Source organism: Budorcas taxicolor, chromosome 15 (assembly GCF_023091745.1).
Source record: "Budorcas taxicolor isolate Tak-1 chromosome 15, Takin1.1, whole genome shotgun sequence".
NCBI lineage: Eukaryota > Metazoa > Chordata > Mammalia > Artiodactyla > Bovidae > Budorcas > Budorcas taxicolor.
This window is the reverse complement of record NC_068924.1, coordinates 72,609,841-72,637,630: the sequence shown is the minus strand read 5'-3', so window position 1 is coordinate 72,637,630 and position 27,790 is coordinate 72,609,841. Positions and strand designations below refer to the sequence as shown.

Here is a 27,790-nt window from a genome sequence, read left to right as displayed (position 1 = left end):
ATGTCCAAGGCCACATAGCAGGCAACGGCAGAACCCAGACCTGAGTTCTTCCCACTAAATGGGGGCTGGGTAATGATCAGACAAGGAAACAGCCAGAGGAATCTTAACTCCATACCTAAACCCCGGTTCCCACAGCCCTTGCTAATATTAGCATTGATACTGGTGACAATAGGAACAGCTGCCCATTCACTGAGCCCGTACGAGGCATTAGTGAAGTCAGCAACGGTGACGATAATAGCAAACTCTTGCAGTAATGCCAGCACGCCTCTGCTCTGGGCCAGGCGGACACTAGGCCCTTCCCACCTGTCAACGCCTCCACCCTTGGTGCGCTACTTATAAGGTGGCCTTCGGGGCCAGTGCGCCCCGGCACTGAGAAACGGTGGGATTTTAGGCAGGGCTGGAGGGCTGCGTGTCACCCCCACAATCTCTCCCATTCTGTACTTCCCAGGGGGCACCTGAAGGGGGTAAGCCCAGGCCATCAACAAGCTCATTTCCATCCGGGTTCGATTTTGCCACCAAATGAGTTGTGAGTGGTATGTTGGGTTTCTGAAGTGTTTTTTGGACTTTGGAATTATGGCTAAGGGAGAATGGACCTGTAGGATTGCTGCCGTTTGACAAAGGAGGAAACTGAGGCACAGAGGGGCTGAGTAACTTGCCGAGGGTCTCAGAGCGGGGCTCAGGCATGGGCAGCTAGGTTCTGGGGTCCAGGCCCTGGGCCAATACATCTGTGTTTTCTACAAGCCTTGAAGTCTGGGCTCCCAGCAAGCCTGGGGCTGGGGGGAAGCCAGCCAGGTGTATTCTCCCCCGTTGACAGAAGCAGACGGCACAGCTTGGAAGGCCCGTGCTTTGCCCAAGGCTCCCAGCCTCCCCTGCTGCCGCCCTGGAAACAGTGGCTGCTGGGAGGAGGGACACTGGAGACCACTTCAGGGGGGCCCCAGGGTCTCAGTCCCTCCCACCTGCTCAGGAGGCCTGGAGAAGGGGGAGACGGGGCCCGTCGCCTTCCAAAACAGCCTTTTTCCTTCAGGCTCACCCAGGTCCCACCTCCCCAGCTGGGCCTCATCTGCAGGAATAAACACCACCAAGGGCATGTTTAGTCTTCCACTGGGATTTACAATGTGCTGGGAAAGAAAAAATAAATCATTCATTCCAACTCGGGCGAGCGGGTGGCGCCAGAACTTCCCCAGCGAAGCCAGGAAATTTCCCCCTGCTTTCCAGAGAAGGAAGTGGGCCAAGGGGAGGTGGGCTGGGGCTGGGGGCTGGGGGGCATGAAGTGTGGAGTCTGGGAGCTTGGGGGAGGCAGAGAAGGGGACAGTAGGGTACCGTGACACACACAGCCTGGACTAGAGTCAGGAGAGCTGATTCTCCAAACCAGCCTGGCTCCAGGGCTGGGCGTCGCCTCTGGGGCATGGCTCCTGGTTGGCAGCCAAGCAGATTATGCCAGCTAGAGGGGAGGCAGCGTGGAAGTAGAGGGAAGCACAGGCATCGGGTTGGAGTGGATGGGAATCTCCACCCTGTCGCATCTGAACTGCATATGACCAGGGCCAAAATTCACTGCCTTCCTGGGCCTCAGTTTCTTAAACTTGAAAATGCCAATAAAACTAAAATGAGTGTCAAGCGACCAGCTCAGCCCCTGGGACGTGACTGGTGCTCACAGATGGACACTGTCTTTATTACTGTGAGATGGGACAACACGGGGGTGAAGAGGCAGTCTGCCTAACGCCGTTTGACTAGCTTCTGAGTCACAGGAACCACTCACTGTGGCCCCGTTCTCACCCACTCTCTTGGTACTGTGCCACTGATGGGGGCCCAGAGAAGCCCCAAGGGCCACACAGTGGAAATGAAGACCCAATCCTGCAACCCTTGCACTGGGAGGGTAGCTTCCCTTCCCTCAACATCGGCTTTCTGTCTGGTAACCAAGCCAACTTCCTTTCATCTACTAAACTGCTATTTTCCCTTTCACCTTGGCTGCCAGGGAGCTCAGTGTTCAAGTTAGCTCTAAGCTCCCATGACAAGAGCTCTAAGCTCTTGTCCCCCAGCTCAGGAATAATGTTTTTCTTCTCTCTCGGTGTGTCTTCTGATAGTCCTCATATTGATTTTAGCTGCTCTATGCCTACGTTGGAAGCTAGCTCCAATGTTCTTAGGAAACAGTACGAACCACTGTAATGAAAATTTCACAGCGTGAACCAGGAAGCCAGGTGGCCTGGGTTCAAACCCTGGCTCTGCCACTTACTAGCTGTGTGGCCTTTGGCCCAGTGACTTAGCCTCTCTGTGCCTGGGGTTCTACATCTGAAACTGAGGGTACTCATACCCATGACCTCAAAGGCTTGCTATGAGGAACAAATAAACGCAATATATACAAAGCGTTTAGTGTCAGGCTTGCTCTAGATTCTATGAAGTATTACTTGATGATGTTGCTGTAATGTTTTCTCAACTTCCTTCCAAGAAGGATCTGTGGCAACTTGACTTTCAAAGTGGTAAAATGTAGGAGTCCACATGGCCACTGGCTCTGCCAGCCCTGTGGGTGGATGGGAACTGTGGTCCTGGAGGGAAGGCAGGATCCAGCCTCAGCTGGGCCCAGGGTGAACTCCGACTAGCCGTGTGGCACCTGGGCCCTCACCTGGCCTGGCTACTGGCACTGTATGCCCTCAGCCCTCACCTGGAGCATGAATGGAGGTGAGGCTCAGGAAGAGAAGGCAGGGAAAGTGGCTGACACTGAGCCCAGTATCTGGTGTGTGCTCAGTAGGGATTAGGGATAAGGGGCTAGCGTTACTGCTACTGATGCTGTCGTTGTTAATCATCTCTCTGAGCATCTGCTTCCTGGCCCATCAACATAAGACTTACACAGCAGAGCTGCTGGGAGGATGAGACGAGATAATGTGAGTAAAGCTTCTAGAGAATACCAGGTGCACAGAGCAGGTGCTCCACAATGCTAACTGTGACAGTCACGATCAACTGGCACACCCAGTGGCCAACAGACAGCCCCCTTCTCTCTTGCGTCTCTGTCTTTAGAGGCTGAAAGCTGGATACTCACTTTCTCAGCCTCCCTTGAAGCTAGGAGTGCCTTTAAAACTCAGTCTGGAGGAGACTGGTCGGGGGCTTGCTTTTTGGATAAAAGTGATGGCTGTCACTGGCACTGCCCCAGACTTGCTTGCTTGGTCGGGGGCTTGCTTTTCAGATAAAAGGGATGGCTGTGGCTGGCACTGCCCCACTCCCTTTCTCCTGGCCAGAGCAGCACAGATGTTGGGCCTGGTGCTGTGGCAGCCGTCTTGTGACCATGAGGCGAGTTGCATGATAGAGGAAAGATGTCAGGATGAGGATGCTGAACAGACAGCCAGAACCAGGGCCTCTTGAGCTTCCAAACCTGACTTCTGGTTAAATCAACAACATACGTCCTTAGAGTTTAAGCCCCAGTATGTCTGATTTTCTATTCCTTAACACTGAAGGTCTTCCCTCTGACGTGGGAATAACATTTTCATGGACCGTCTGCTCCCTGGGCCTCATCTGCGGACAAGATGCTGAGAATTATGCTAAGTGTTTCGCTAAGATAATCTCACTGAATCACTGCAGCAACCCTGAGAGTTAAATTATTCATGACCCCCGGTTACAGAAGGTGAAACAGGAACAGAGAGGCAAGCAGCTTGCCAGTGGCCACACAGCTAGGAAGTGGTGGGGTCCAGTCAATATTGGGCCCAGCAGCGACTCCATCCCCCTGTATTGCCTCCGGCCACCTCTAGCATTCTGCCATGTGACCCCAGGGAACCAGAGGCCCTGGAGGCTGACCTGGCACCTGCGAGATTCCTTTTTTCTTGGGGGATCCTAGTTCCCCGACCAGGGATTGAACCCACACCCTTGGCCGTGAAAGCATGCAGTCCTAACCACCAAACTGCCAGGGAATTCCCCACCTTTGGGTTTCTCCATGACAACCACGAGGCCTCTTGTCTGTTCCCCACCCCCAGGCCACCCCCACCCCCACTCCCTACCTACATGGCTAGTCCAGCCCAGGTCGGGGTGGGGACAGGGTCGGGGGGTGCTCACCTGGCCCATGTTGAAGTAGAAGAAGACCCCTGCAGTCACCTGGGCGATGAGGATCAGCAGGAGGAAGGCAAAGTACTGGGGATGCAGAGCACACAGTCAGCAGGGTCCCCACCACGCCCTCCTCACCACGGATGCCCCCACCCAGACTGGGCCAGGGCCCCCTGGGCAGGATGAGGTGGGGGCGCTGGGTGGACAGTGCTGGGGGGGGACTGTACTCACCATCCCCAGCAGGCAGCGGACCTCGTTGACGGCACCCAGGCAGCCCAGGAAGCCCATGAGCATGGTGAGGGCCCCCACGCTGATGAAGACGTAGGCTGCCACCTTGAACGAGGTGGAGGAGGTCTCTGCCAGGGGAGAAGACATTGGATTCAGCCTGCCTGTCTCACCCTTGCTGAGTGCAAAGTCGGGGCAGGGCTGCAGCCACATCCCTGCCGTGGGGTCGGGATACTGGGGTCAGCCATCCAGCCAGGCACCTGCTCCCTCCCCCGGTTTGGAGGTGGCCTCTCCTAGATGTGTGCCCCGCCCCTTCCCTGCTTTACTTTTTCTCCTTAGCACTTAAGGGACTGAAAAGACTCTAGTTTTACTGACTTCTCTTGCTCATCGTCGGCAACTCGCAGGAGCCTGTAAGCTGCATGAGGGCAGGGGCCAGTCCGTGCTGAAACCCCGCCCCTGGGACAGCGTCCAGCACAGCAAAGTGCTGTATGAGTCACTTGCTGAATTAACGAAACAGACTGGCAGGTTCCGCTGTGGCTACGGACACAGAGGCCCACCTTCCTCCGTGTCCATAAACAACAAACATGGCCCATCTTGCCCATTCACTATGCCTCAGGGCTTCACACGTCTGCCAGAACTCTGCCCAGCAGGCACTAGCACGCCCATTTCACAGATGAGGAAACTGAGGCTCAGAAAGGCACATCAGCAAGGGCCAGAGCTGGGATTTGCGAAGAGGCAGACCCAATATTTTGTCCACCTGATGCAAAGAGAGACTCACTGGAAAAGACTCTGATGCTGGGAAAGATTGAAGGCAAAAGGAGAAGAGGACGACAGAGGATGAGATGGTTGGATGGCATCACTGACCCAATGGACATGAGTTTGAGCAACCTCCAGGAGAGAGTGAAGGAGAGGGAAGCCTGGTGTGCTGCAGTCCATGGGGTTGCAAAGAGTCGGACACGACTGAGCGACTCAGCAACAGACTCCCAACACCAGGCTCTTTCCACTTCTGCACGGGCCGTGCGCACTGACGTAGGCGTTTCTCTCCTTTATTTGTTCGGCCCACAGAGATTTACCAGGAACCACTGCATGCCAGGCACTATGCCAACTGCTAGGTATGCAGCAGTCAGTCAACCTGCTGAGGTCCCCACCCCACGAAGGTGACGTGTGGTGGGGTGAGGGGTGTGAAAGGCCATGAAGACGCTGAGGCTGGCCAAGGTCAAGTGAGCACGGCAGACGCCTGAGGCGGGAGGAAGCTTGGGGCACGGGAAGACAAGATGGAAAAGAAGGTGAGAGAGAGAGGAGTCTGACAGGGGATACGCGGGGTGGGGGAAGGGGGGCCGGTGCCTAATAGCAATGATGGAGCCCCCCGCCGCCAGGCGGATGGAGGTCAGAAATCTCGACCAGCATTTCCCAAGAATCCCAACAGATCATCACGCAGAGCTCACATCCTCCTCCAGCTCCCAGGTGTGGGGTGTGTGGAGCCCACTCCAAACCCCGAGGCTGTGACGTGCCAGGAGGGCCCGGGGGGTCGCGCCTCCCGTGGGCAGGGGGCTTCGGGCGCTGTCCTCTGATAGCCCCGGGCGCTGCAGGGAAGCTGGTGAAGCACCCTCAGGGCGTGGGGGGCACGGGCAAAGCTTCCAGACGGCAGCAGAACGACCCCGAGAGCCTGAGCGGATCAGGAGGGCTGCCCTTGGGGATGCAGACTCCTGCGCCCACCGCGGCTGGGCAGACTTTGCAAGAGATGACCCGGAATCCGCCTGTTCGTTGTGCTTTCCCAGTGACAGACATGGCCAGGGCTGCCAACGGGCTGACTGACCGCAACTCCCGGTGGAGAGGGCTGCCAACAGGCTGACTGACAGCGACTCCCGGTGGAGAGGGCAACCCTCAGAGGGGCTGAGGTCCCCACCTCAGCCGTGGAGGGTGCATGGGGCCCTTAAGGAATTACCACAAAGCTGGCACATTGGTGGGTAGGAGGGGGTGATCCAGACCCACTTCCTGGGCACAGACAGAAGGTTCTGGAGCTGAGGAAATGCCCTGGCCAGCCCACCTCACTCTCAGGCATCAGGGGAGGGTGGCCACCCCGCCCAGCTCCTTAAAGGAGACCCGGAGAAGCTGAGCAGAGGCCCGAAGGGGGTGAGTGAGGAGACTTCCCTCTTACTCCAGGCCCTTACTGCCCAGGCTCTCACCCACCAACAAGAGCAGGGGAAGGCGGTCAAATTTTGCTTTTTCTTAAACTTCCTGGGTTTGGGTTTCAGCAAGCCCTCCCAGTGAATCCTCCTCCTCCCAACATCAACTGGCACTGCCTGGAAATCCACGGTGTGCCAGCCCCGAAGAAGGCCCTTTATCCAAACCAGCCTGCTGAATTTCTGCCACGGCCCAGTGAAGGTGGCGCCACACCCTGATCCCTCTGTCGGGGCCCGGAGCAGCTAGGAGGCTGCAGACGGGGCCCAAGGGGCAAGGCTGGAGGCTGAGAGCCCGCCACCACCACCGCCACTCGGGGCCTTCTCCTGGGAGGCCAGCCAAGGTGCGGGCTCTGTTTCCCAGAACGTTCTGTCAGTCCCTGTCCTCCTCCAGGGCCTCAGGCTGCTCCTGATCTGAGCAACCTGATGTAGGAAGGGGGCACGTATATAGCCCAGGTCCTATGCACCAAGACTGGCATCCTTTGGCCTTGTTGGGTCTCAGAGGTACCAGTGAAGTGGGCAGGAAGTAGCCCAAACCTCCCAAAGTACCCAAGGACCACGCAAAGTCGGCTGCTACCTAACCCGAACTGCTGCCAATAGGCTCTTACCCCTGTGGGATGTGGGCAGGCCATTTTCTGGGCTTCTGGTTTTTTAGTGTGTTTTTTTCTCTGTGAAATAAAACTAGTAATTCCGGCTTCTTAAAGATGTTCTAAGGATCAGATGGTATTATAAACTGATTTAACAATCATTTATGTAGGGTTTACGATTTACTAGAAACCCTTCTAAACTCGTTCAGACATTAACTTGCCTAATTTCTCACGATGGACTTTATGACGTGGTCTGTTATTACCTTCATGTTACAGGTAAGGAGGCACAGAGGGTGGAGTAACTTGCCCAGGATCGCACAACCGGTAGACAGCAGGGCCAGGACCGGAACCCTGGCATCGGGCTTGGTGCTCTGCGTCCTGACCCGCCATGCTGGCTTCTGCTCCTGACGGTGTGAATGCGGGGTGTTCTGTGGGGCCCGGTGGTAGGGGGCGGGGGGGGTGTTCAGGAGCCATGCCCTCTGGTTTCCATTCCTGTTCCCCCACCCTCTAGCTGTGCCCTTGGACAAGTTACTACCTTTCCCCTCAATTTCCTCCATTTTAAGATGGGGCTGGTAATGCCCAGCCCCAGGGACTCCCAGTGAGGATTCAGTATGGTAAGGGGAGAGCCGTGTCACGCAGGCTCTGGGCTCACGCACACAGTAGGCCCTGGGCTCCCGGTTCTGACTCTCACTTGCTGCGAGATTCTTAGCAAGTATTTTCCTCCCTTTCTCTGAGCCTCAGTTTACTCAAGGGTATAGTGACTGGGCTAACAAATTAGTGCTTCTGAACGTTGGCTGCGTGGGGAACCCCCCGGGAAGATTTTTAAAAGCCTCAGTGCTCCGGAGCTCCACCCAGACCCCTGGAGTCAGATCCCTTGGGGGTGGGGTCAGGCCTTGGTATCTGCAAAATCACTCGGGTGCATCCAGGGGGCTTCCAAAGCCTGGCCAGTTTGAGATTCTCAGCCCTGAACAGTGAGGACCCTGGGAGCGCCGAGCGGGCGGGGCGCTGAGGGCAGAAACGCGGTGGGCCGGCTGGGCCCAGAGACTTTGCTCCGAGGCACAGTGCCCACTGAGTGTGCACCACAGCCCAGGAAGCGGGCAGCCTGGGCCGAGCGAGCAGGGCCGGGGAGAATGTGTCCCACCCTCCTTGCAGGGAGGGCGTGGGGGGTGTGGGCACCCGACTGTGGCAGGAAACCCAAACCTTAGCCCCCGGATGGGGAGCAGTCCACGGCCTGCCCCCAGGAGAAGTCAGGACTGACAGTCCCAGACAGCAGCGGATATGGTGGAGGGGGGATCACCCTTGCTTCCCTCCCTTCACGTCCAAGGGGAGGCACAGCCCCCCGGGGCCCCCTCCATCACCCATCCTAGCCTGGTTCCGTTTCATTCAAATCAAGCAGCTGTCATGGGCCTGAGTCCAAACCTGCTGCCTCGGGCAGCTGCTGGGAGGGGAAGTGAGCCAAGGACCGGCTCGCTGAGGGGCGTGGCATCGCTGGACTCCGCTCTCTGCCTCCGTCCCACCTCAGGACGTCCACTGGAGGCTAGCTCAGCAAGCCTGGCAGGCTTCCTGGAGGAGGCGGCGAGAAGACCAGAAAGGCCTCCTATCGTCCTGGCAGGGCAGCCTTGGGCTTCTTCCCCTCCAGCTTCAAGAGGGAGACAAGGGGCTTCCCTTACCACCTGGACCAAAGCTCTGGGGGTTCGAGTCCCACACCCGTCACTCCGAGGTTGGGTGAACTTGAGCCAGGGACATTACTTCTTTGAGGCTCACGTCTTCATTTGAAAGGCAGGAAGTTCCTATTGCCTGAGGCTGCTGTGAGGTTAAGGCAGTTTATCTATGCCAAACGCTTGGCTCCATGCTTGGCTTACTGTGACCACGAACGGTAGACGCTGGCCTGACGCCTCCTCATCACTGCACTTGCCTGGCCCACCTGGCCGGGGCCAGGCACATAGTAGGTGCTTCGTGCATGCCTGGCGATCTGCCCCTCCTGGCTTTTCTTCTGAACTGGGAAGGGGAGGCACTACTGCCCACGTGTTGCTGAGCAGGCAAGTGGAGGCACGGAGGAGGTAAGAGGCTTTCTCAAGGTCAGGGCAGAGGGAAGGGGCCAGGATGGAGAACAAGCCTCTCTCATCCCCCAGCCTTCTCCAGACAAATCAGCTTTGTTTGGAGAGGGAGAGAAAATTCCTTCTGAAAACCCCTGCGGAGAGGCCCAGGGGCAGAGTGGTCAGCATCAGGACCTGGGCAAGGCAGGCCCCGAGGGCAGCTGAAAAAGGGCGGGGCGGGCTTTGAGGGTCCAGGACTTGTGGGAGCAGCCCCGCCTGCTGCCTCACCCCTCGTTCAGAGACAGCTGGGCCAGGGGGAGCAGAGGGCTCCTTACGTAAGATGGAGATGAAACTGTTCTTGTCGACCAGGATCCATATCCCAAAGCCCAGGATCACCGCGCCCAGGACCTGGAAGAAGAAAGGGGCAGTTAATGGGGTCCCCTCCCAGCTGCCCTGGGGTGGAGGGGCCACATCCATCTTTGCCCAGCCCAGGATGTCAGGGTGGCCTCAGGCCCTGAACCCCAACTGCAACCAACTCCAGCAATCCAGAGAGCAGGCCAGGAGTGGGAAGTCCCTACTCTCTCTGCTCTCCCCTACCCTACACTGTGTGCGGTCAAACTGAGGGTGCCGACTCCTGCCAGGGGGACCCTCCTACTTATCTCCTGGCTCTTCCCCAGCTTGGGGGCTGGGAGCTTCCCAAACAAGCTAGGCCCCGGGGCACTTGGAGCCCTGCACGGACTTGATCATCGAAGCCCAACCTGTCCTCAGATCTCTCGGCTCCGAGACCACTTTTCACGGGAGACTTCCTGACCCCCAGCCAACTAAGGGGGCCTCAGCTGTGGGGCAATCACCATCGGACCCTTCTTAAACCCACTAAACCCACTGGGTTTAACTCTGCCACATGTCTCTCTGGCTGGACTGTGAGCTCCCTGAGGGCAGGGGTGGGTTGCATGAAGCCTGTGGACCTGGGCACCTACTGTACCAGGGGCAGAGGACTCAGTGAGGGACTAAGTTCATGAACCAGACTGTGTACATACAAGATTAGAAAAGGAAAGGAATGGGGTGTCTAGTGGGGCGTGGTTGTGTAGGCCCAGGCCCAGGGATTTCCTGCCTCCCTTCCCTGCACCAGTAGGCAGACCCACAACCTGAGCCTACCTCCCCAGGTGGAACCCCCACCAAGATCCACCTTCCCATCAAGCCAGCTAAGCGTGGGGAGGGGCCCACAGTCTGGCCAAAGCACAGATTCCCGTAAGGGGATGGAGGTGGGGAGGCCTGCATCACCCTGCAAGACTGGCCTTCCCCTGGGGCCTGGCCTGGATCCAGCTTGGGGATAATACAGTGCACCACCATGCCCCTTTACCACCAGCCCTAGGCTCCGGCCTTAGCCATCATCCCATAATCTCGGGGGCTAGGCCAGCAGCTGCTGATAGAGCCCTCAGCCTGGGATGAGCCCCTTGGCCCCAGGGGCTTCGTCAGTCTTGCTCTACAGTTATTAAAAACCAGAGCTGGGGCCCTGGGTAAGGTGAATGGGGCATTTGCTTCACATGTAAAAACTCAGGGGACACCAAAACCACTCAGTAACCAAGATAAATGAGTTTATAGCGATCATTTTTAAGAAACAAAGCCTCATGGGGAAAAAAAATTCATGATGAACAAAATATCAATCTTTTAGATAAAGACAGGCTTGGTGTTAACTGCTTTTGCCTTTTGAAATGGCGCAGGGCCCCAGTGTGGTGGGCTATTGCTAACCCCGAAGCAAGTACCTTGCTCGCCTCACCCTTAGAGACAACACCCCTTAAAGACAGCAGCAGCTGAGGCCAGGAAGGGAAAGAACAATGACCCCCCGACATCTGTCCCCAACAGGTCACTTGTCACCTCCTCTCTCCCTGTCAGATGGGCCGTTATTGTCCTCACTTTACAGACGGGCAGACTGGGCTCCTGACCTTGCCTGAGGTCACCCAATTCACCCATCAGGGGCTCAACGGCAGGTCTTATTGTACAGCTTGGTCATGTGGTGGCAAACCAGGGTCAGGGATTCTGGGGGTCTGTCCTGGGCCTCGGCCTAGAAGGCCAGTCCCTGAAAACAGGAAAACTCCTGGGACCCTTAGGGTGGGCCCACCCGTAAGTGGCGTGCCCACACAGCTCGCTGGGAGGAAGGTGGGCTTGACAGGGCCTGGCAGTTAGGTTTTCAAAGACTCCTGAACCCCTCCCCACCCCAGCCAAGCACCCCAGCACGGCTGGCCCAGGGTCTGCCCTGCACTCACACCCATGTGAAGGAGCCCCGGTCTGCTCACCTGCATTCATGGGGCAGGGCTGCAGGAAGAACTGCCCTCCCAAATAGAGAATGCAAGACAGGGCGGAAAATTCCCTCTGGGCAAATATTTTACCCCCAGTAGAGTAAAATCCCAGACTGCCCAGCTGGGCTCCTCAGCTCGCCTCTAGGAGCCCAGCAAGCGAAGCGCCTGGCACGATCTTTTCGGTTCCTCTGCAGGTCTGAGGGGAGAAGGCAATGGCACCCCACTCCAGTACTCTTATCTGGAAAATCCCATGGACTGAGGAACTGCAGTCCATGGGGTCGCTAAGAGTCGAACAAGACCGAGCGGCTTCACTTTCACTTTTCATTTTCATGCATTCGAGAAGGAAATGGCAACCGACTCCAGTGTTCTTGCCTGAAGAATCCCAGGGACGGGAGCCTGGTGGGCTTCCGTCTATGGGGTCGCATAGAGTCGGACACGACTAAAGCGACTTAGCAGCAGCAGCAGCAGCAGGTCTGGGGACTACGGCCTGACCGCTTGCCAGGTGCTGCTGGATCCGTGCCAGGCCATGGGACAGCCAGGAGCGAGGCCAGGTCGGGGGGCCGAGCACCAAGACACCCCCTTTCTCTGTGAACCCATACTGGGGCTACGGGGCACATCCCACATGAACACCTCTCCCCAGACCCCCCCAAGCCTCCTGACAGGGGTCAGGCGCCTCACAGGCCAGCATCCTACCTGCAGAAAGGCCACGGCACCCGCGGCCTCAAAGTTTCTTTTGATCTGAGAAAAGCTGATGACGGGGTAATTTTCTGGGGAGTTTGGGGTCACGAGGGAGGGTAGGCCAGAGTGTACACGTGGACCCATGTGCATACGGCAGCCAAAGCAATTTTGAACCACAAGTTCAATCACGTAACCGCTTCCCGCTGTGCAGGAAACACAGACCCAGATCCTTCCTGGAAGGGCTGTTCGCCCAGCTGAGAGAGGCTCGCTGGGACCCACTCCCTCAGTGCTGGACTTCCGGTCCTGCTGTGGGTCCGCGCACCCCAGCCACATATGTAACTGAAGGGCGCTCTTGCTGACTGCCCTGATGAGGTCAGCTGCCTTGTTATCTGCTCTGTTAGGGACCATGTCCTTCATTCCCAGCACCTCCCACAACTGCAGTACTATTGTCCACTTGAGCCAGTATTTGATGGAAGCCCATCACCCCGCAGACCACAGGCCCCAGGAGCGCAGAAGCCATGGCTCTTCCACCAAGTGAATGTCTACCTGGCACCCAGCACGGGGTCTGAATACACAGGGCTGTCGAGTATACCCTTGGCGGATGAGTGACAGTGATGGGTAAATGGACAAACACACACACGCTGTCTGCTTTCATTCTCTCATTTCTCTCTCACCCTCCTGAGATAAAAAGCTCCCCCCCTCTCCCACTACAGCCCCCCCTCTATATCCTTAGGAGCCCTCCTGGGCCACGGCACCCGGGGAGGGAACACCTGCTCCCTGCCAGTGTCCTGGAGCAGCTGGGAGGAGACGAAGTGAGCCCAACCCTCAGAGTGCGGCCCGAGGGAAGCTCGTCTAGGCTCTGGTTCCGTGGGGAGCCTGGGAGTGGAAGGGACACCCTGGCCCCAAACCCTCAACCCCTCTCGCTTCCTCCATGAAGCCTCCATCTCCGTCCCTCCCGCTGCGTGGGGGGAGAGGGGATGTCTGTGTCCCTGCATCCCCAGGCCCTGCCACCTCTGAGGCTGAAGCCCAGACTCCCCACTCGGGCCCTGAGTACCCCAGGGACAGAACCACCTGCTCCCACATTCCACCCCTCATCCTGGCTGGCTGGCCCTTAAAGCTGGGCCTCAGCCGGGAGCACAGTGCCTGCCAGGCAAGGCGTGGTTCAGGCTGTACGGACAGCTGATTTCCAGAAGCCTGGCCCTGCCGGGAGGGCCCTGACCGCCAACCTGGGAAACTCAGGTGGCCAGGCCCTGTGGCCGTCAGTGGAGGGCCGGAGTGGCAGGGCGGCCTCAGCAGCATCCTTGAGGTAGGGAAGGTGGGCCAGAGCCAGGGTGGACTCGCTGCAGGGCAGGCAGCACCAGAGCTGTCCATGTCCACACAAGTGTGTGCATGCATGTGTGGGTACATGTGTGCACATGTGTGCAATGCACGGGCACACATGTAGGTACATGTATGTGTGTGCGTGTGTACATGCGTGTGCGCACATGTGGGTGCATGAGTGTACATGTGTGCACATGTGTGCGGATGTGGTACATGTGTACATGTATGTGCATGCATGCATGAATGTGGGTACATGTGTGTGCATGCATGTGTGCCAGCAACACACCTGTAAACATCTATGTGTTGGGTTAAAGTTATGAGAGGGAGTTTAGCATGATGCTTTGTTTTCCAAACTTTCTATACTCCTGTGTAACTTGTAATGTAAAAAAACTTTTTTTCCACAAGGAATTCATTGTAGAAAATTTGAAAAATGCAGAGAACCAAAAAGAATGAAACCAAAAATCTCAGGAATCCCAACAAGAATATTCAGAGGTATTTTCTGTTCCTCTTAAAAATATGCATGCATATTATATACCTTTAAAAAAATAAAATTGAGTCATAATAAACATCCTATAAACATTTTGATTTTTTTTAATAGTATCGGGTGAACTAATAGCATGAGAGGCCACAGCCCCCAGCAGCACTCCTTTAATGGTCTCTCTAGTCCACTCTCCACCCACTCCAACCCCCATCACACACTCACACTCTCACACACTACTCACACACACCCACACATGCACACCCATGTATGCTCACACAAACATACATACCCCACCACACACTCACACATAATCTCACATACACTCACACACATATATACTCACCCATAAGTGTGTACACATATGCGCGCACACACACTCACACATCTCACATACACACACACATATACTCACCCATAAGTGTGTGCACATATGCACACACACATTCACACATAATCTCACACTCACACACATATATACTCACCCATAAGCATGTACATGCATGCACACACACACACACTCATTCCATCATCCTGGCAACTCCGAGGCAGGAGGAGTCCTCCTGTGCCAGACCAGAGAGGAAAATCAAGGCCCCGGGAAAAGCAGCTCCAGATGTGCACGGAGCAAACAGCTGGGCGGCTCCAGGCCCAAGAGGCCTGCAGGGTGGGTCTGGGGAGGGGCAACGGTGTCCTCACTCTGCCCAGAGCCACGCCTCCTCTTGCCCACCCTCTGGGAGCTCGGAGCAGCGGGGGACACCCCTCACCGTGTGGGTGGGGGTGCGGTGGGGCAGCTGGGGCGGGCAGAGGAGGATGGGGAGTCAGGACCGGACAAGGAAGATGCCGTTCTCCCCACGCCCACCTCCCACCCAGACCGCCCCCATGGCCTCGGAGCTCGGAGCTCGGGAGAGGGAAAGGCTGGGGCAGGGGCCCAGTGTTCTGCCTCCGCACCAGCTGGGAACGCTGGGAATCTCCTTCCACCCCCACCTGCTTCCATTTCCAACAGTCTGCCTGAGGCCCCAGCCACGCCACACCCCCACCACCAGCCCCAGGCTGGAAGGTCTTGGACTGGGATGCCCCCAGGAAGAGAGTCTCTTTCCTAGGCGGTTGGATGGTGCCGGTCATACTTACAAAGAAGAGCAAGTTGAAGAGGAAGAGGAAGTACTTGGTAACTTTGATGCAGGCTGACCCCATCCTGTCGGCCCTGGAGCTCCCTGGGCAGAGGAGAGAAGGCAGGTGGGTCAGTGCTGCGCAGGACCTGGGCTGGGGGGGGGAGAGGGAGCTGATGCTGACGGACACCCCGGACCCACTGACCCTCGATCACCCCAGCCCACCCTCGCCACAACCTCACGAGGTAGGTGCTAACGACGTCAGGTCCTATCACAGGGGACCCTGAGGTCAAGAGGTTAGATGACCAACCCAGAGCCACACTGTAGAGGGGCAAGGGTGTGGGTGGCAGCTAGGGTCTGGCTTAGCTGCTCCACCAGGGCTAGGCCTACAGGAAAGTTACTAACGATAACCCTCAGGCTCCCTGAGGTCAAACACAACCAGGAATGCCTAACGGCCAGCCTTCAGGCCCCACGGGGCCAAGGGAGCCAGCAAAGGCAGCTGGGGCTGAGACAGCTGGCCTGGGACAGCTGCAGGGGCCGAGCTGGCCTGGGGGTGGGGTAGGCACCAGACGCTGTTCCCACCGCCCCGTGGAGGGTGGGGAGGAGCAGCTACAGAGCAGAGGGAGCAGAGGGCCCAAGGCGCGGGCTTCATCCCTGCTTCCTCCTGAGCCTGTGGCTCCCCCTGTCCACGTGGAGGTGCCCTCACCCAGGTCTAATCCATCATTTTTGCCAAATGGGAGCTCAGCTTCAATATCCTCCACCTCCAGGGACCGGGGTAGGGGAGTTAAGGGGGAACATGTGCCCATGTTCTCGCACAACATGGAACAAAGCCGTCCAAGGAAGGAAACGATGACCTGGGTGGTAGTGAGGTCCCAAGTGGTGTGCAAGCAACAGCTGAATAAAGACTTATGGGAATTCAAGCACTACAGGGGGAGATTAGACTGAACACTCCTCCAGGCTACCAGGGTCCAAGGCCTGGGTCTGAGAAATGTGGGAACAGCAGCGACTCAGAGCCAGGGAAGTCCAGCCTCGGTAACTCCACCTGGGGCCTCCCCCAGGCCCAGAGTGGGGAGAGAACACGGGTTCCCCTCTTGTCAAGAGATCCAGAGATCTGCGATCTGAAGCCAGGCCTGGCCCTAGGAAGGCCTGCTGGGGGTGTCCCCATGAAGGAGAGCTATTGTCTTCTGTCTCCCTCCCAGTGCAGCGCCTGACAACCACAGGCACTTGGTAAACTGGCACAGAACAAAATAGCAAGAGAAGAAAGAGCCTCTCGCCGAAGGAGGCATGCTTTTCTTGCCGACCACAGCCCTGCTTGAGTTTCCTCCCCATGAAGGCAGAGGGGCTGCCCCAGGCTCAGCCTCAAGCCGCCTGTGGCTAAGTCATCCCTTCCCGAGAAGAACCCCACCACTTCAGGGAGCAGGGATGCTGGCTGCATTCTTGTGAAACTGGAGAAGTGTGGAACGGTCGTTCCTTTGGTAATCGATGCCAGCGGGGGCTGTTGCACAGAGAAAGGAGTTTCTACCCTTTCTGGCTTCACGTCCTCCATTCAGGCCGGGTCTCCAAGGCAGCCTTGCAAGGTTGCAGGTGTTCAGAAAGGGGCAGTTTTTAGACAAGAGTAACCACCTGGCCGGCGCTTCCCCAGGGGCTCAGCAGTAAAGAACCCACCTGCCAGTGCAGGAGACTCAGGTTCGATCCCTGGGTAGGGAAGATCCCTTTGGAGAAGGAAAGGGCAATCTACTCCAGTATTCTTGCCCCGGAAATTCCATGGACAGTCCATGGGGTTGCCCAGTAGTCAGACATGACTGAGCGACTAAACAGAAACAGCCACCTGGCCTCCCCCATGAGCAGCACCGACTCCGGGCAGCTGTCGGTGCATGTCATCCCTTTAGTCCTCACGACCTGCCCAAAGGCATGGAGGGTCTTCCTCTCTGGCGGGGGTCAGGGGCAGGGCGAGGCAAGTGAAGCAACTTGCCCGAGTCACAGAGATCCTTAAGCAGTGGTGTGGTATTTGAGCCATAGAACCACCACATTCCACTCTATTTCATGGGTGTGGTATTGCTTTTTATTGATTTTTATAAGGTGGCACTAGTGGTAAAGAAGGGCTTCCCTGGGGGCTCAGCTCGTAAAGAATCTGCCTGCAATACAGGAGACCCCGGTTCAATTCCTCGGTTGGGAAGATCCACTGAAGAAGGGTTAGGCTACCCACTCCAGTATTCTTGGGCTTCCCTGGGGGCTCAGCTGGTAAAGAACCCGGCTGCAATGTGAGAGACTTGGGTTCGATCCCTGGGTTGAGAAGATCCCCTGGAGAAGGGAAAGGCTACCCACTCCAGTATTCTGGCCTGGAAAATTCCATGGACTATACAGTCCATGGGGTCACAAAGAGTCGGACAGACTGAGTGACTTTCACTTTCACTTTTGGTCTTCCCTGTAGCTCAGATGGTAAAGAATTTGCCTCTAGTTCAGAAGACCCAGGTTCAATCCCTGGGTCGGGAAGATCCTCTGGAGAAGGAAATGGCAACCCACTCCAGTATTTTTGCCTAGAGAATCCCATAGGCAGAGGAGACCAGTGGGCTACAGTCCATGAGGTCGCAAAAAGTCAGACACGACTGAGCAACTAACACTAGTGGTAAAGAATCCACCTGCCAATACCAGAGACATAAGAGATGCAGGCTCGATCCTGGGGTCAGGAAGATCCCCTGGAGGAGGGCATGGCAAGCCACTCCAGTATTCTTGCCTGGAGAATCCCATGGACAGAGGAGCCTGGTTGGCTACGGTCCACGGGGCTGCAGAATCGGACACAACTGAAGCGACTTAGCACACACGATAGCTCCAGACCCAAGGACTGTGAAGTGCTGCCTTCCAGGAGTGGCCCTGACTGCAGAAAGGGGCCTCTGGGAATGGCTGGGATTCCATTAAGTAGGTGGTGAGCACCAAGGCCACTGTTCAAAGGAGCTCTGGTTTGCAGGTAAGGAGGAGGCAGAGGCTGCTCGGCTGGGATTCCCTGATGCTACAGGCAACCTCACTGGTCTCTTTCATGCACTCAAATTATACTAGGAGTTCTGCAAAGTAAGCCCTTCAGCACCCTATGAGCAAATTGGAGCTCAGAGGGGTGAGGAAGCTTGCCCAAGGTCAGGGGTGCATGGACCAGCAAGGACAGAACCCAGGCCTCCTTGGCCCCTGAGGCCACCTCCTCCTCTCCAGGAGGCAACTGGGTGGATTCAGATGCTGAAACAGGCAGCCCCATGATTGACAGGTAGGTTGGCCAATCAGGGAAAGCCCAAAGACTACCTGAGACTCATCTGAGGGAAGAGAAGGGGCTGAGCCTGGGGTGATAGGTGGTTCCTGGACCTGTCGGCCGAGATCCGGGATACAGAATGTTTCTGCTCCGTGAGTGCTGACACTACCCCTTACAGAAACAGGGAGCAGGAGATGAACACGTCTTCCATACTGGGCAGAAGATGGGTGGCTCCATAAAGGGCAGGAAGTCAGCTCAGGCTGGGGACATGCACAGGTTGCCCCTGATGCAGAGTGACATCAACCTCAGTGAGATCACAATGACCACCAAGCCCCAAGGAGACCCCAAAGTCGGAATCCGAGGGTCTGGGGTCACACTCTAGTGGTCTCAACTTCAGTCTCTCCATCCACGAGGCAAGAGTAAGGGTTGGTGTCAGGCAGGGACTGGCCAGTTAGGCCTGCGGATCAAATCCAACCCACCCTCTAGATGCTGTACGGCTCACAAGAACAGATTTTACATTTGTAAATAGTTAGAAAGGTAGAAAAGTCTCTCAGTCATGTCTGACTCTTTGTGACCCCTGGAATTCTCCAAGCCAGAATACTGGAGTGGGTAGCCCTTCCCTCCTCCAGGGGATCTTCCCAACCCAGGGATCAAACCCAGGTCTCCCGTATTGCAGGCGGATTCTTTACCAGCTGAGCCACAAGGGGAGCCCCAAATGATACCTTCCCTGACCAGGAACCATTTTAAGTAGGGGGGAAAAAATAAAATATCTTGTAACACACAAAATTCAAATAAATAAAGCTGTCCTGGCACCCAGCCATGCCCACCATTTTATGTATTTGCCCATGGTGGCTATCTCAAGAAATGGCAAAGTGGACTGGCTGTGACTCAGACCACTGGCCTGCAGAGCCCGAAACATCCCCTGCCTGGCCTTTTATGGAAGAAGGCTGCAGGCTCCTGGCGCAGGGGAGCAGACAGTACACGCACATGTGTCTGGAAGAGATGGCAAGAACCAGGACTGCTGATAGCCTGGGATTTTGGCGGAGAGAGAGCTGGGTGGCAGAAAGTGAATAATCAGGAAGGAGAAGATGCAGGATCCCCAGATAAGGGTTCAAATCCTTGTTCTGCCAATGCACGGCCATAGAAGGGACTCCCGGGGTCTTGTTGCCCAGTGGAAGCCCGTGTTATAAAGAAAAGTGAGGTCAGCGCCTGGCACAGTCAGGGCTGGATGAGCAGGGGCTGGGGAAGCGATGGGTGAGCATTTCATTTGCACATGAAATGAGACAAAGAGAGAGGCTCCCGATGTTAGCCTTTCCTGTATACACTTTCTGTAGACACGAGAAGGTCTGCCCATGCTTTCCTGCGAGGATGTCTTAACAGCCACAAAAAAAGGGAAGGAGATGCAAACCCATCTCCTCTGGAAAATTCCGGAACAGTCACTGACGGCTCTGTGAGCAGCAGCAAGGAGCTGCTGATTTCATGGAATACTCTAGAGCAGGAAAACGTACCGTTTCTAAGCAACTTCAATTTAAATTGACCAAAATATAGAAATTCTATGCCAAATCAGTTTGTACAATGAAATTATTATACTACTGGTATTTTACTAACTCCGGCTCATCCTTCAACACTCACTTCAGACATCCACCTCCTCCAGGAAACCCACTCTGGCCATCCTTGTCCACCCGCTCCCCACTAACACACAGGCTTTAGGAGCCCTCCCCCTCTGCTTCCTTCCAGCAGCACTGGGCACTAGAGCAGTTCCCACAACAGGCCCTGGCATCAGACTGCCTGGGTTTGAACGCTGTTTTGTCACCTCCTGGCTGTGTGACCTCGGACAAGTGCCTTAGCCTCTCTGAACCTCACCTTGCTCATCTGTGAGAAGAAGAAACATATAACCTGCTTGGCAGATTTGCCCAGAGATTAAACTAGATAATGCGTGTCAAATGCCTGGCACGAAGGAGGCTTTCAATAAATGGAGATTACCATTATAACTCATGAAGCTGTACAGTAATTTTCTACTTATTTGTCCATCTCCCCTATGGACTGTGATATCTTGAGGGGAAAGGTGATGTATTCTTTATGAGGCCAAAGTGGGCTCATCCAAAATTTGCTGAATGAGAGACTAGATGGATGCAGGGAGGGAGGGAGGGATGAGTACAGATGAAGGTATAGGTGGGTGATGGACAGATGAGTGGATGGAGGGAGGGGTGAGTGGAGAGGGGGCAGGTGGATGGATAGAGAGGTGGATAGAGAGGTGGAGGGGAGGGGAAGGAACTTCCACACGGAAAACCAGGACATTTCAGATGTGCAGTCGCTCAAAGGGGGCCTGAGATCTGTTGCCCCTAAGTCAGCTGAGACTCCCTTTTCAGACTTCTTCTGTCTCGTGCCAAGGGGTGGGGTGAGGGATGTGTAGGGGTGGCACTCAAGGCCAGCTCTGCGTTCCAGGACCCACAGTCACAGCTCTCTCACCTTCCCCGGGGGTGGGGGGAAGCCTGTGGGGAAGAGCCCCTTCTTTAAGAGAACCCCTTGTCCATGCCAGGCCCCTGTGAGTTCACCCTGGTAGAGGGGAAGGTAGGTTTATCCTGCACCTGATGAAGGAGGAACCCCCCAGCCTGACCCTGGAACCCAGATGTCCCTGAACAGCCCTGCAGAGACCAAGTGGCCAGGGCGGGGGAGTGCTGTGGTCCCTCCAGGCCTCAAGCTCGGCACCTACTCTGAAGGGACGCCCTGCTCTTCCCTGCTTGAGACCCAGCACTGTCCTTCCCACCCTAACCCCAGACCTGCCTCTTCAACCATCAAGTGACAGGCTGGGACCAGAGCAGAGGCAGTTTCCAAGGTAGTTCTTCGGAATACAAGTCCTAGAAGACACGCCGTTCGGAACTAGAGACTCCCCTGTCACCAAGTCTATGGAGCGCCAGTTTTTCCCGAGGGTCACATTAGGCTATTAGCGTCTCCAAGACACCCAGCAGTAAACACCGGGGACTGAAAACCATCTATCACTCAACAGCCTAACATCGCACGGAATACATCTTAGGAAACGGCAAGCCCAAGGCTCCTGAAGGTCCCCTGGGACCGGGGCTCCTGAGCTCTAAGTGCTGCAGGATTCAGAGACGGGGCGATGAATGGCCCTTCGACCCACCAGCTGGCTCAGACATGACACCCGAGAGCCACGCTCGGGTCTCCTCCTCCTTCCTTCATCCCACAGCGGGAATGGGTCTCCAACCCTTGACCCTCCCAGCTCCCCGTCCCACCTCCGACCTGGACCAGTGCAGCTCCCTGGCTGCTCACGGGATCCCCTCCTGCCCTCGTCAGGCCATCATGCCCACTGCAGGGAGGACTCTGGGAAAATGCAAACTAGATCTTGTCGCTCCCTGGCCTGCAACCCTTCAATGGTGACGGAGCCGAGGCGTTTGCGGTAAGACCCAGACTCCTATGTGGCCAGTGAGGCCACGCCCGGTTGGCCCTGCCCCCTCCTCCGTCCTCTCGATCACACGTTTGTTCCTAACACCACTCCTTCCTGTTGTTCTGTACACCAGGCCCCTGCCCACCGCAGCACCTTTGCCCTCTCAGTTCCTCTGCCAGGAGCACTCTGCCCACAAAGACCCGGGCTGGCTCCCTCCCTTCCCCTAGGCAGGCAGAGGTATTCCCCCCCAGAGGCCTTCTCTGAACACCTGATCTACACGGCCAGCTGGCTGGCCACAACTCCAGCTGCGTGTGGGAATCAAAATATGCTAATACGCAGCCCTTGGCCCCTGCCCCAATCAAATCATCGGACTCTTGGGTGCGGGGTCGGGGAGTCCCCTGATGCAGCTTGGACACCTGGGCCCGTCACATGGCCCTGCTCGCCGCAGTCACCTTACTGCTCCACTACCGTGACCGGAGCCCCCATTAGAATAGCATATGGTCCTGTTAGTTCTATGCTTCTAATAGAATATGGTTCCTTCAGGGGAGGGGCAGCATCCGTCTCATTCACCCAGTAACCCACAGTCCAGGACAGTGCCTGGAGCACCGTAAGCCTTCCGTGTGTATCTGCAGGAAGAAGGACAGGAAAGGAAGGTCTGGAGAAGTCAGGACCAGCACCTTAGAGGGGATGAGGCAAACCAACTTTGATCCTGCAGCTGCGGGCCTCTTGCTGTTGTTCCGCCCCTCAGTCGTGTCTGACTCTGCGACCCCATGGCCTGCAGCACGCCGGGTCTCCCTGTCCACCACCAACTCCCGGAGCTTGCTCAAATGCATGTCCATCCAGTCGATGATGCCATCCAACCACCTCATTCTCTGTCGCTCCCTTCTCCTCCTGCCCTCAGTCTTCGCAGCATCAGGGCCTTTTCCAGTGAGTTGGCTCTTTGCATCAAATGGCTAGGGCTTCCCTGGTGGCTCAGACAGTAAAGAATCCGCCTGCAGTGCAGGAGACCTGGGTTTCTTCCCTGGGTTGGGATGATCCCTTGGAGGAGGGGGTGGCAACCCACTCCAGTATTCTTGCCTGGAGAATCCCCCTGGACAGAGGAGCCTGGTGGGCTACAGTCCTTAGGGTTGCAAAGAGTGGGACGCTACTGAGCAACTGAGCTTATCAGGTGGCTAAAGTATTAGAGCCTCAGCATCAGTCTTTCCAATGAAAGTTCAGGGTTGGTTTCCTTTAGGATGGACTGGTTGGATCTCCTTGCTGTCCAAGGGACTCTCAAGAGTCTTCTCCAGCAACACAGTTCAAAAACGTCAATTCTGTGGCAGTCAGCCTTTTCTTGGTCCAACTCCCACATCCATACGCGACTACTGGAATGAACAGTATGAAAAGGGAAGTCTCTGGAGCTTAAAAATAACATCATTGGCTTGTGGGGAGGGGGTTACTTCCCTTCCCAAGAGATTGAATTTTAATCTCTGCTGGGTCAGAAAAGGCTAACAGAAGCCGTGAACCCTGTCTCTAGAAAGATGCATGAAGACGCGCTTTCTTCTGGTTTCATGGGGTCACTAACCCTAGAAAGCCAGGGCCTTACTTCCCCCATCTCCCGATTGCTAAAGCAGTGGCCCCCAATCTTGGCCGAACCTTAGAATTAGCTCTAAACCTTGCTGGTGCCTACCCTGCTAACCCCGCCCCCAAACCCCTGAAATCCTGATTTAATTGGTCTGGGGTACAGCCTGGGCACTCAGTTCAGTTCAGTCACTCAGTCGTGTCCGGCTCTTTGCAACCCCATGGACTGCAGCACGCCAGGCTTCCCTGTCCATCACCAACTCCCGGAGCTTGCTCAAACTCAAGTCCATCAATCAGCAGTGCCATCCAACCATGTCATCCTCTGTCCTCCTCTTCTCCTGGACACTAGGGTTTTATTTTTTAAGCTTCCCAGGGGATTATCATACATCGAGACCCAGCGTGGCCTGCTCCCTCTGCTCTGAGTGGGGTGTCTCGGGCCTGGGAACCCCGGGGCAGCAGGTCCTGGCCAGGGAGAATCTCACGTGAAGCTTCCTGCACCTCTGCTCTGTCCTCCACTTCCTGGAGGCACATTCCCGGGGTGATTCATCCCAGAGCAGTATCCACGGTGCAGGAGGAGACTGTTGAGATCATTGCTTTGCTCAGAGGGGCTGGAGAACGCAGGAGACTACAGATCCCATAGCAAACTCAGGGCTGAGCACGCCATGGAGGACTTGGAGATTCTCGGTCCAGAGCTTTTCTCTTTCCACCTGCTGCCCTGCCCCGGCTCCTCAGGCCTTCCTCATAGAGATTTAAGGAGAACTGACCCTGCATCACACAGTCGTTCTTGGTTCTCACCCCTGCATCTGCTGCCTCCGGGCCACACAATCTGCAGGGCTGCCTCCTTATCACCGAATGGAGAGACTAAACCCACCACCACTCACAGGTGTGAAGATGAACTGGACTCAGGCTCCACATAGTAGGGCTCAATCCATGCAGGTGCCCTGGCCCCCTCCTCCCCCTATCCCTGCCCAAAGATGCCAAATCTGCCGTATCTTACCAACTGTGCGGGCTTGGGCAATCACTTCAGCCCCATGCCTCAACTTTCCCACCTGTAAAGTGGACTTAATAATGGGCCTGGTGAAGCTTACGTGATTTCGTATCTGTAAAGCGCCTGGCACCCCGTATGTGTCTAATAAATGCCACCAATTACGATGATGATGAGGATTATCCGGAAGTTGTTGATTTCCTGACCAACAGTCCAAAGCCCTCTGCAGGGCCTCGAGCCAGCCTCTAGATACGTGCAGGGGAGTGCCAGAGAGTGACTACCCCTGCTCTCAGGCGAGGGGGGCAGGGTGAAGCAGGGCGGGGCTGGGCCACCTGAGGAAGGAGGCCTCTGCCCTCCGTGGGGGCAGGGCCCCTGTCTCTGAGCCTCTGGGCTGTCTCTCAGCGGCCTGCCTGAGACTTGGGTGTCCAGCCAGTTGGGTGACTTGGACAACTGATCCCGTGGGAGCCCAGGCAGCTTGGACAGAAAGAGGAGAGAGCGCACCTGGCTGGCTGCTCAGCTCTGGAAGCCTGCCTGTCGACAGATAACGCCACCTGCAAGCTGGTTCTCGGCCACTCAGCCCTGCAGTTCTCTGGACTTTGTCCCGATCGCCCGAGAAAAGAGACGGGTCACAGGTTGCTGTGTTTATTTTCATCTGTGACAGGTGATGTGTTTCCAGAAACCCATGCTGACTCCCTGGAGGGGGCTGGCTTTTTGGCCTCCCTATATCCTACTTTTCAATCTCTGGTCATACCTTTCCCGTTGTTAGAACAGAAAAATGGAAAGCTGTTACCCTGGGCAACTGGAAAATTAGGAGGCCCTCAGAGTGGGTTGCCATTTCCCAGTATTCATTCCAAGTTGCCATTTCGAGTGTTCTGGCCTGGGAATTCCATGGATACAGGAGCCTGGTGGGCTACAGTCTATGGGGTCCCGAACAGCTGGACATGGCTGAGCGACTAAACAGCAGCGTGATTAGGATCTCGGCTTCCTTTAGGACTTCGATGTGAATCCCAGCTCTGCTTCCTACTGTGTGACCGCCAGCGAGGAAGTTACTCAACCTCTCTGAGCCCAACGTCTCAGCTCTAACACGAGGATACTAGCAGGACCTCCCATCTTATAGGGTTGTAGAAGGACCGAGATGAGGCATGTAAAGAGCTCTGGGGACGCTATCAGCTCCTCACAATGCAAATGAGCAAACCCCACAACCACCACCATGGGGTGGAAGAAACACGTCCAGATCAGACCTTCCCAGGAATCCCAGGATTTTAGAGCCCAAGTTCAGTTCAGTCACTCAGTCCTGTCCATACGCTTTGCAGCCCTATGAACTGCAGCATGCCAGGCTTCCCTGTCCCTTCCCTGTCTCCAACTCCCAGAGCTTGCTCAAACTCATGTCCATTGAGTCAGTGATGCCATCCAACCATCTCATCCTCTGATGTCCCCCTCTCCTACTGCCTTCAATCTTTTCCAGCATCAAGGTCTTTTCCAGTGAGTCAGTTCTTTGCATCAGGTGGCCAAAGTATTGAAGCTTCAGCATCAGTCCTTCCAATGAACATTCAGGACTGATTTCCTTTAGGATGCACTGGTTTGATTTCCTAGAGCCCAAACCAGTGCTCAAAGCCTTCTGCTTGTCTTACCCGGCCAGACTGCAGTAGCAGAGGGACGGCACCATGTCTTCACATCAGCCCATACCCATCATCCCTCATTTCATCTGCAACAATCCTTGAGATATCATCACCCCCATTTAACAGATAAAGAGACTGAGACCCGGTTCAGTGACTTGCCTTGGGCCACACAAGTCAATGGCTAAGCCCTGATGCAACTCCAGGTCTGCCTTGAGACTGGAGCTCCTCTCTCTTCACCTGCTGCCAAAGCGAAAGAGGTCGATGGTGGAGCCCGCCAACCCCACCCTTCCGAACCTCGGTCTGTTTGCCTGACCCCTCATCCCACCCCAGCTCCAAAACATGACTCGTGGCTTCCTGTCAGGAAGGAAAAGATCAGCCCCACCAATCCTGGCCATGCTGTTCCTTCAGGGGCTGATGAGGCCAGCAGATGTGGCCCTTCCTTGCTTTTCTCTGAAGCCCAAGCGGTGAGACCAGAGGGCCTTCAGCATGAAGAAGGGGCCGCTCTGACAGAGGGTGCAGCTTGGGGAAGAGCAGACCCCCTCAAATCTTGCAACCTCCCCACCAGGCCTGATGCAGCCAAAGACTCAAGCTGAGGCTGAACCATAGCCTCTGATCTTTCTCTGTCCGTGACTCCCTTTCTGACGTTTTTTGCAGGCTGCTTGGGCCCCATGCAAACCCTGCTCCCTCCTAACCCTGGGAGCTAAGGCTCACACACTCAGATTCACAGTGCTAGGAAGGCCTTTGACGTCACCTACTTGAGTCTTTATTTCTACGATGAAGTGACCGAGACACAAAGAGGACCACGACGCCCCCGCTTCTGGGGAGTATATATGTACAGGGCATGGGGGGGTTGGTTAGAGCCGTCGATACTTCCCAACCTGTTTCCCATCATGACACGTGTGGAGCAGTGCACATGTTTGCTCAGCACCCTGAGGCAGACAGACAGGACAGAGCCAGGGCTCTGCTCCCAGGGGCTAAGGAGATAATCAGCCATTTGGGAACAACACTTGGGAAATGCTAAGTTAAAGGGATCGGTTCAGTCCAGTCGCTCAGTCGTGTCTGATTCTTTGCAGCCCCATGGACTGCAACACACCAGGCTTCCCTGTCCATCACCAACTCCCAGAATGTGCTCAGACTCATGTCCATTGAGTCGGTGATGCCATCCAACCATCTTTAGGAGTATATGAGAGGATGCCCAGGAGCCCCAGAGTCTAGGGGCCCTGACAAGAAGACCCAACTTCCCAAGTGGGTTCTCAGGGAGTCAACCAGCTTCTGAGGACCCTTACCCAGCCCCAGGTATGGAGGCAGAATAATAAATCAGTCCACAATATGAACTCTGAATTGAGAGAGACTTAAATTCCAATTCCATTTCACAGCGACATGTAACCTTTGGCAATCGGCCTACCCACCCTGAGCCCAGTGTCCTTGTCTATAAAATGGGGATATCAGAGCTTGTTCAGGAAGATGGTGGAATCAACTCACCAAACCCTAGGAAGCAAGCATGGCAGAGGCTGAAGTCTCTGGGGAGAGGTCGTGTTAGGCAGAGTCCCCTCCTCACATGGCAGGAGGGGGGTATGCATAAGGACTGTCCCTTGAGATGTGGGGCGCCAAGAGATTCCTACAAACTGCCCCTGGAAAGTTACCATCACCCAAGAACTTGAAACAGATCCCAGGCAGAGGGATGGCTGATGAAACGAACATTTATGAAAGCATCCTCACGTGAGCAGTGCTTCACTGATCTTATCTCCTTTAGCCCCACAAGCCCCTGCCATGTGCAGAGCACGGCTTCTGTTCTCTGAGCGGGTGTCTGGGGCGCGGGAAGGCAGGGGCGCCTTCTCCAGTCATGTGGAGGACAGCGGCCCAGCTGAACTTCGTGTCCCAGACCCTGCAACTCTGGAGTCCAGTGCCCCACCTGCTTTGTAACACCGCTCCCCGCACCCCCGCAATGCCAAGCCTTCTCACATGGGGTCACAACAGCCCAACATCAAAGCCCATGGGGTCAGAGTATCCAGGAGCTGGGCCAGGTGTCTGCAGGTCTGACAAGCACACAGGCGCTGT

At 55.9% G+C, this 27,790-nt stretch overlaps 1 protein-coding gene across 1 annotated transcript in view; it reads right to left on the bottom strand.

Moving 5' to 3' along the window:
* The window catches only part of CD82 (CD82 molecule), a 56,030-nt gene that overhangs the window by 10,738 nt on the left and 17,502 nt on the right, over positions 1-27,790 (bottom strand). The window contains 4 exon segments of the mRNA XM_052652395.1: positions 4,036-4,110; positions 4,255-4,379; positions 9,387-9,459; positions 14,953-15,035. Of these exon segments, the coding sequence (XP_052508355.1) occupies positions 4,036-4,110; positions 4,255-4,379; positions 9,387-9,459; positions 14,953-15,015 (336 nt within the window). The 5' untranslated portion in view covers positions 15,016-15,035.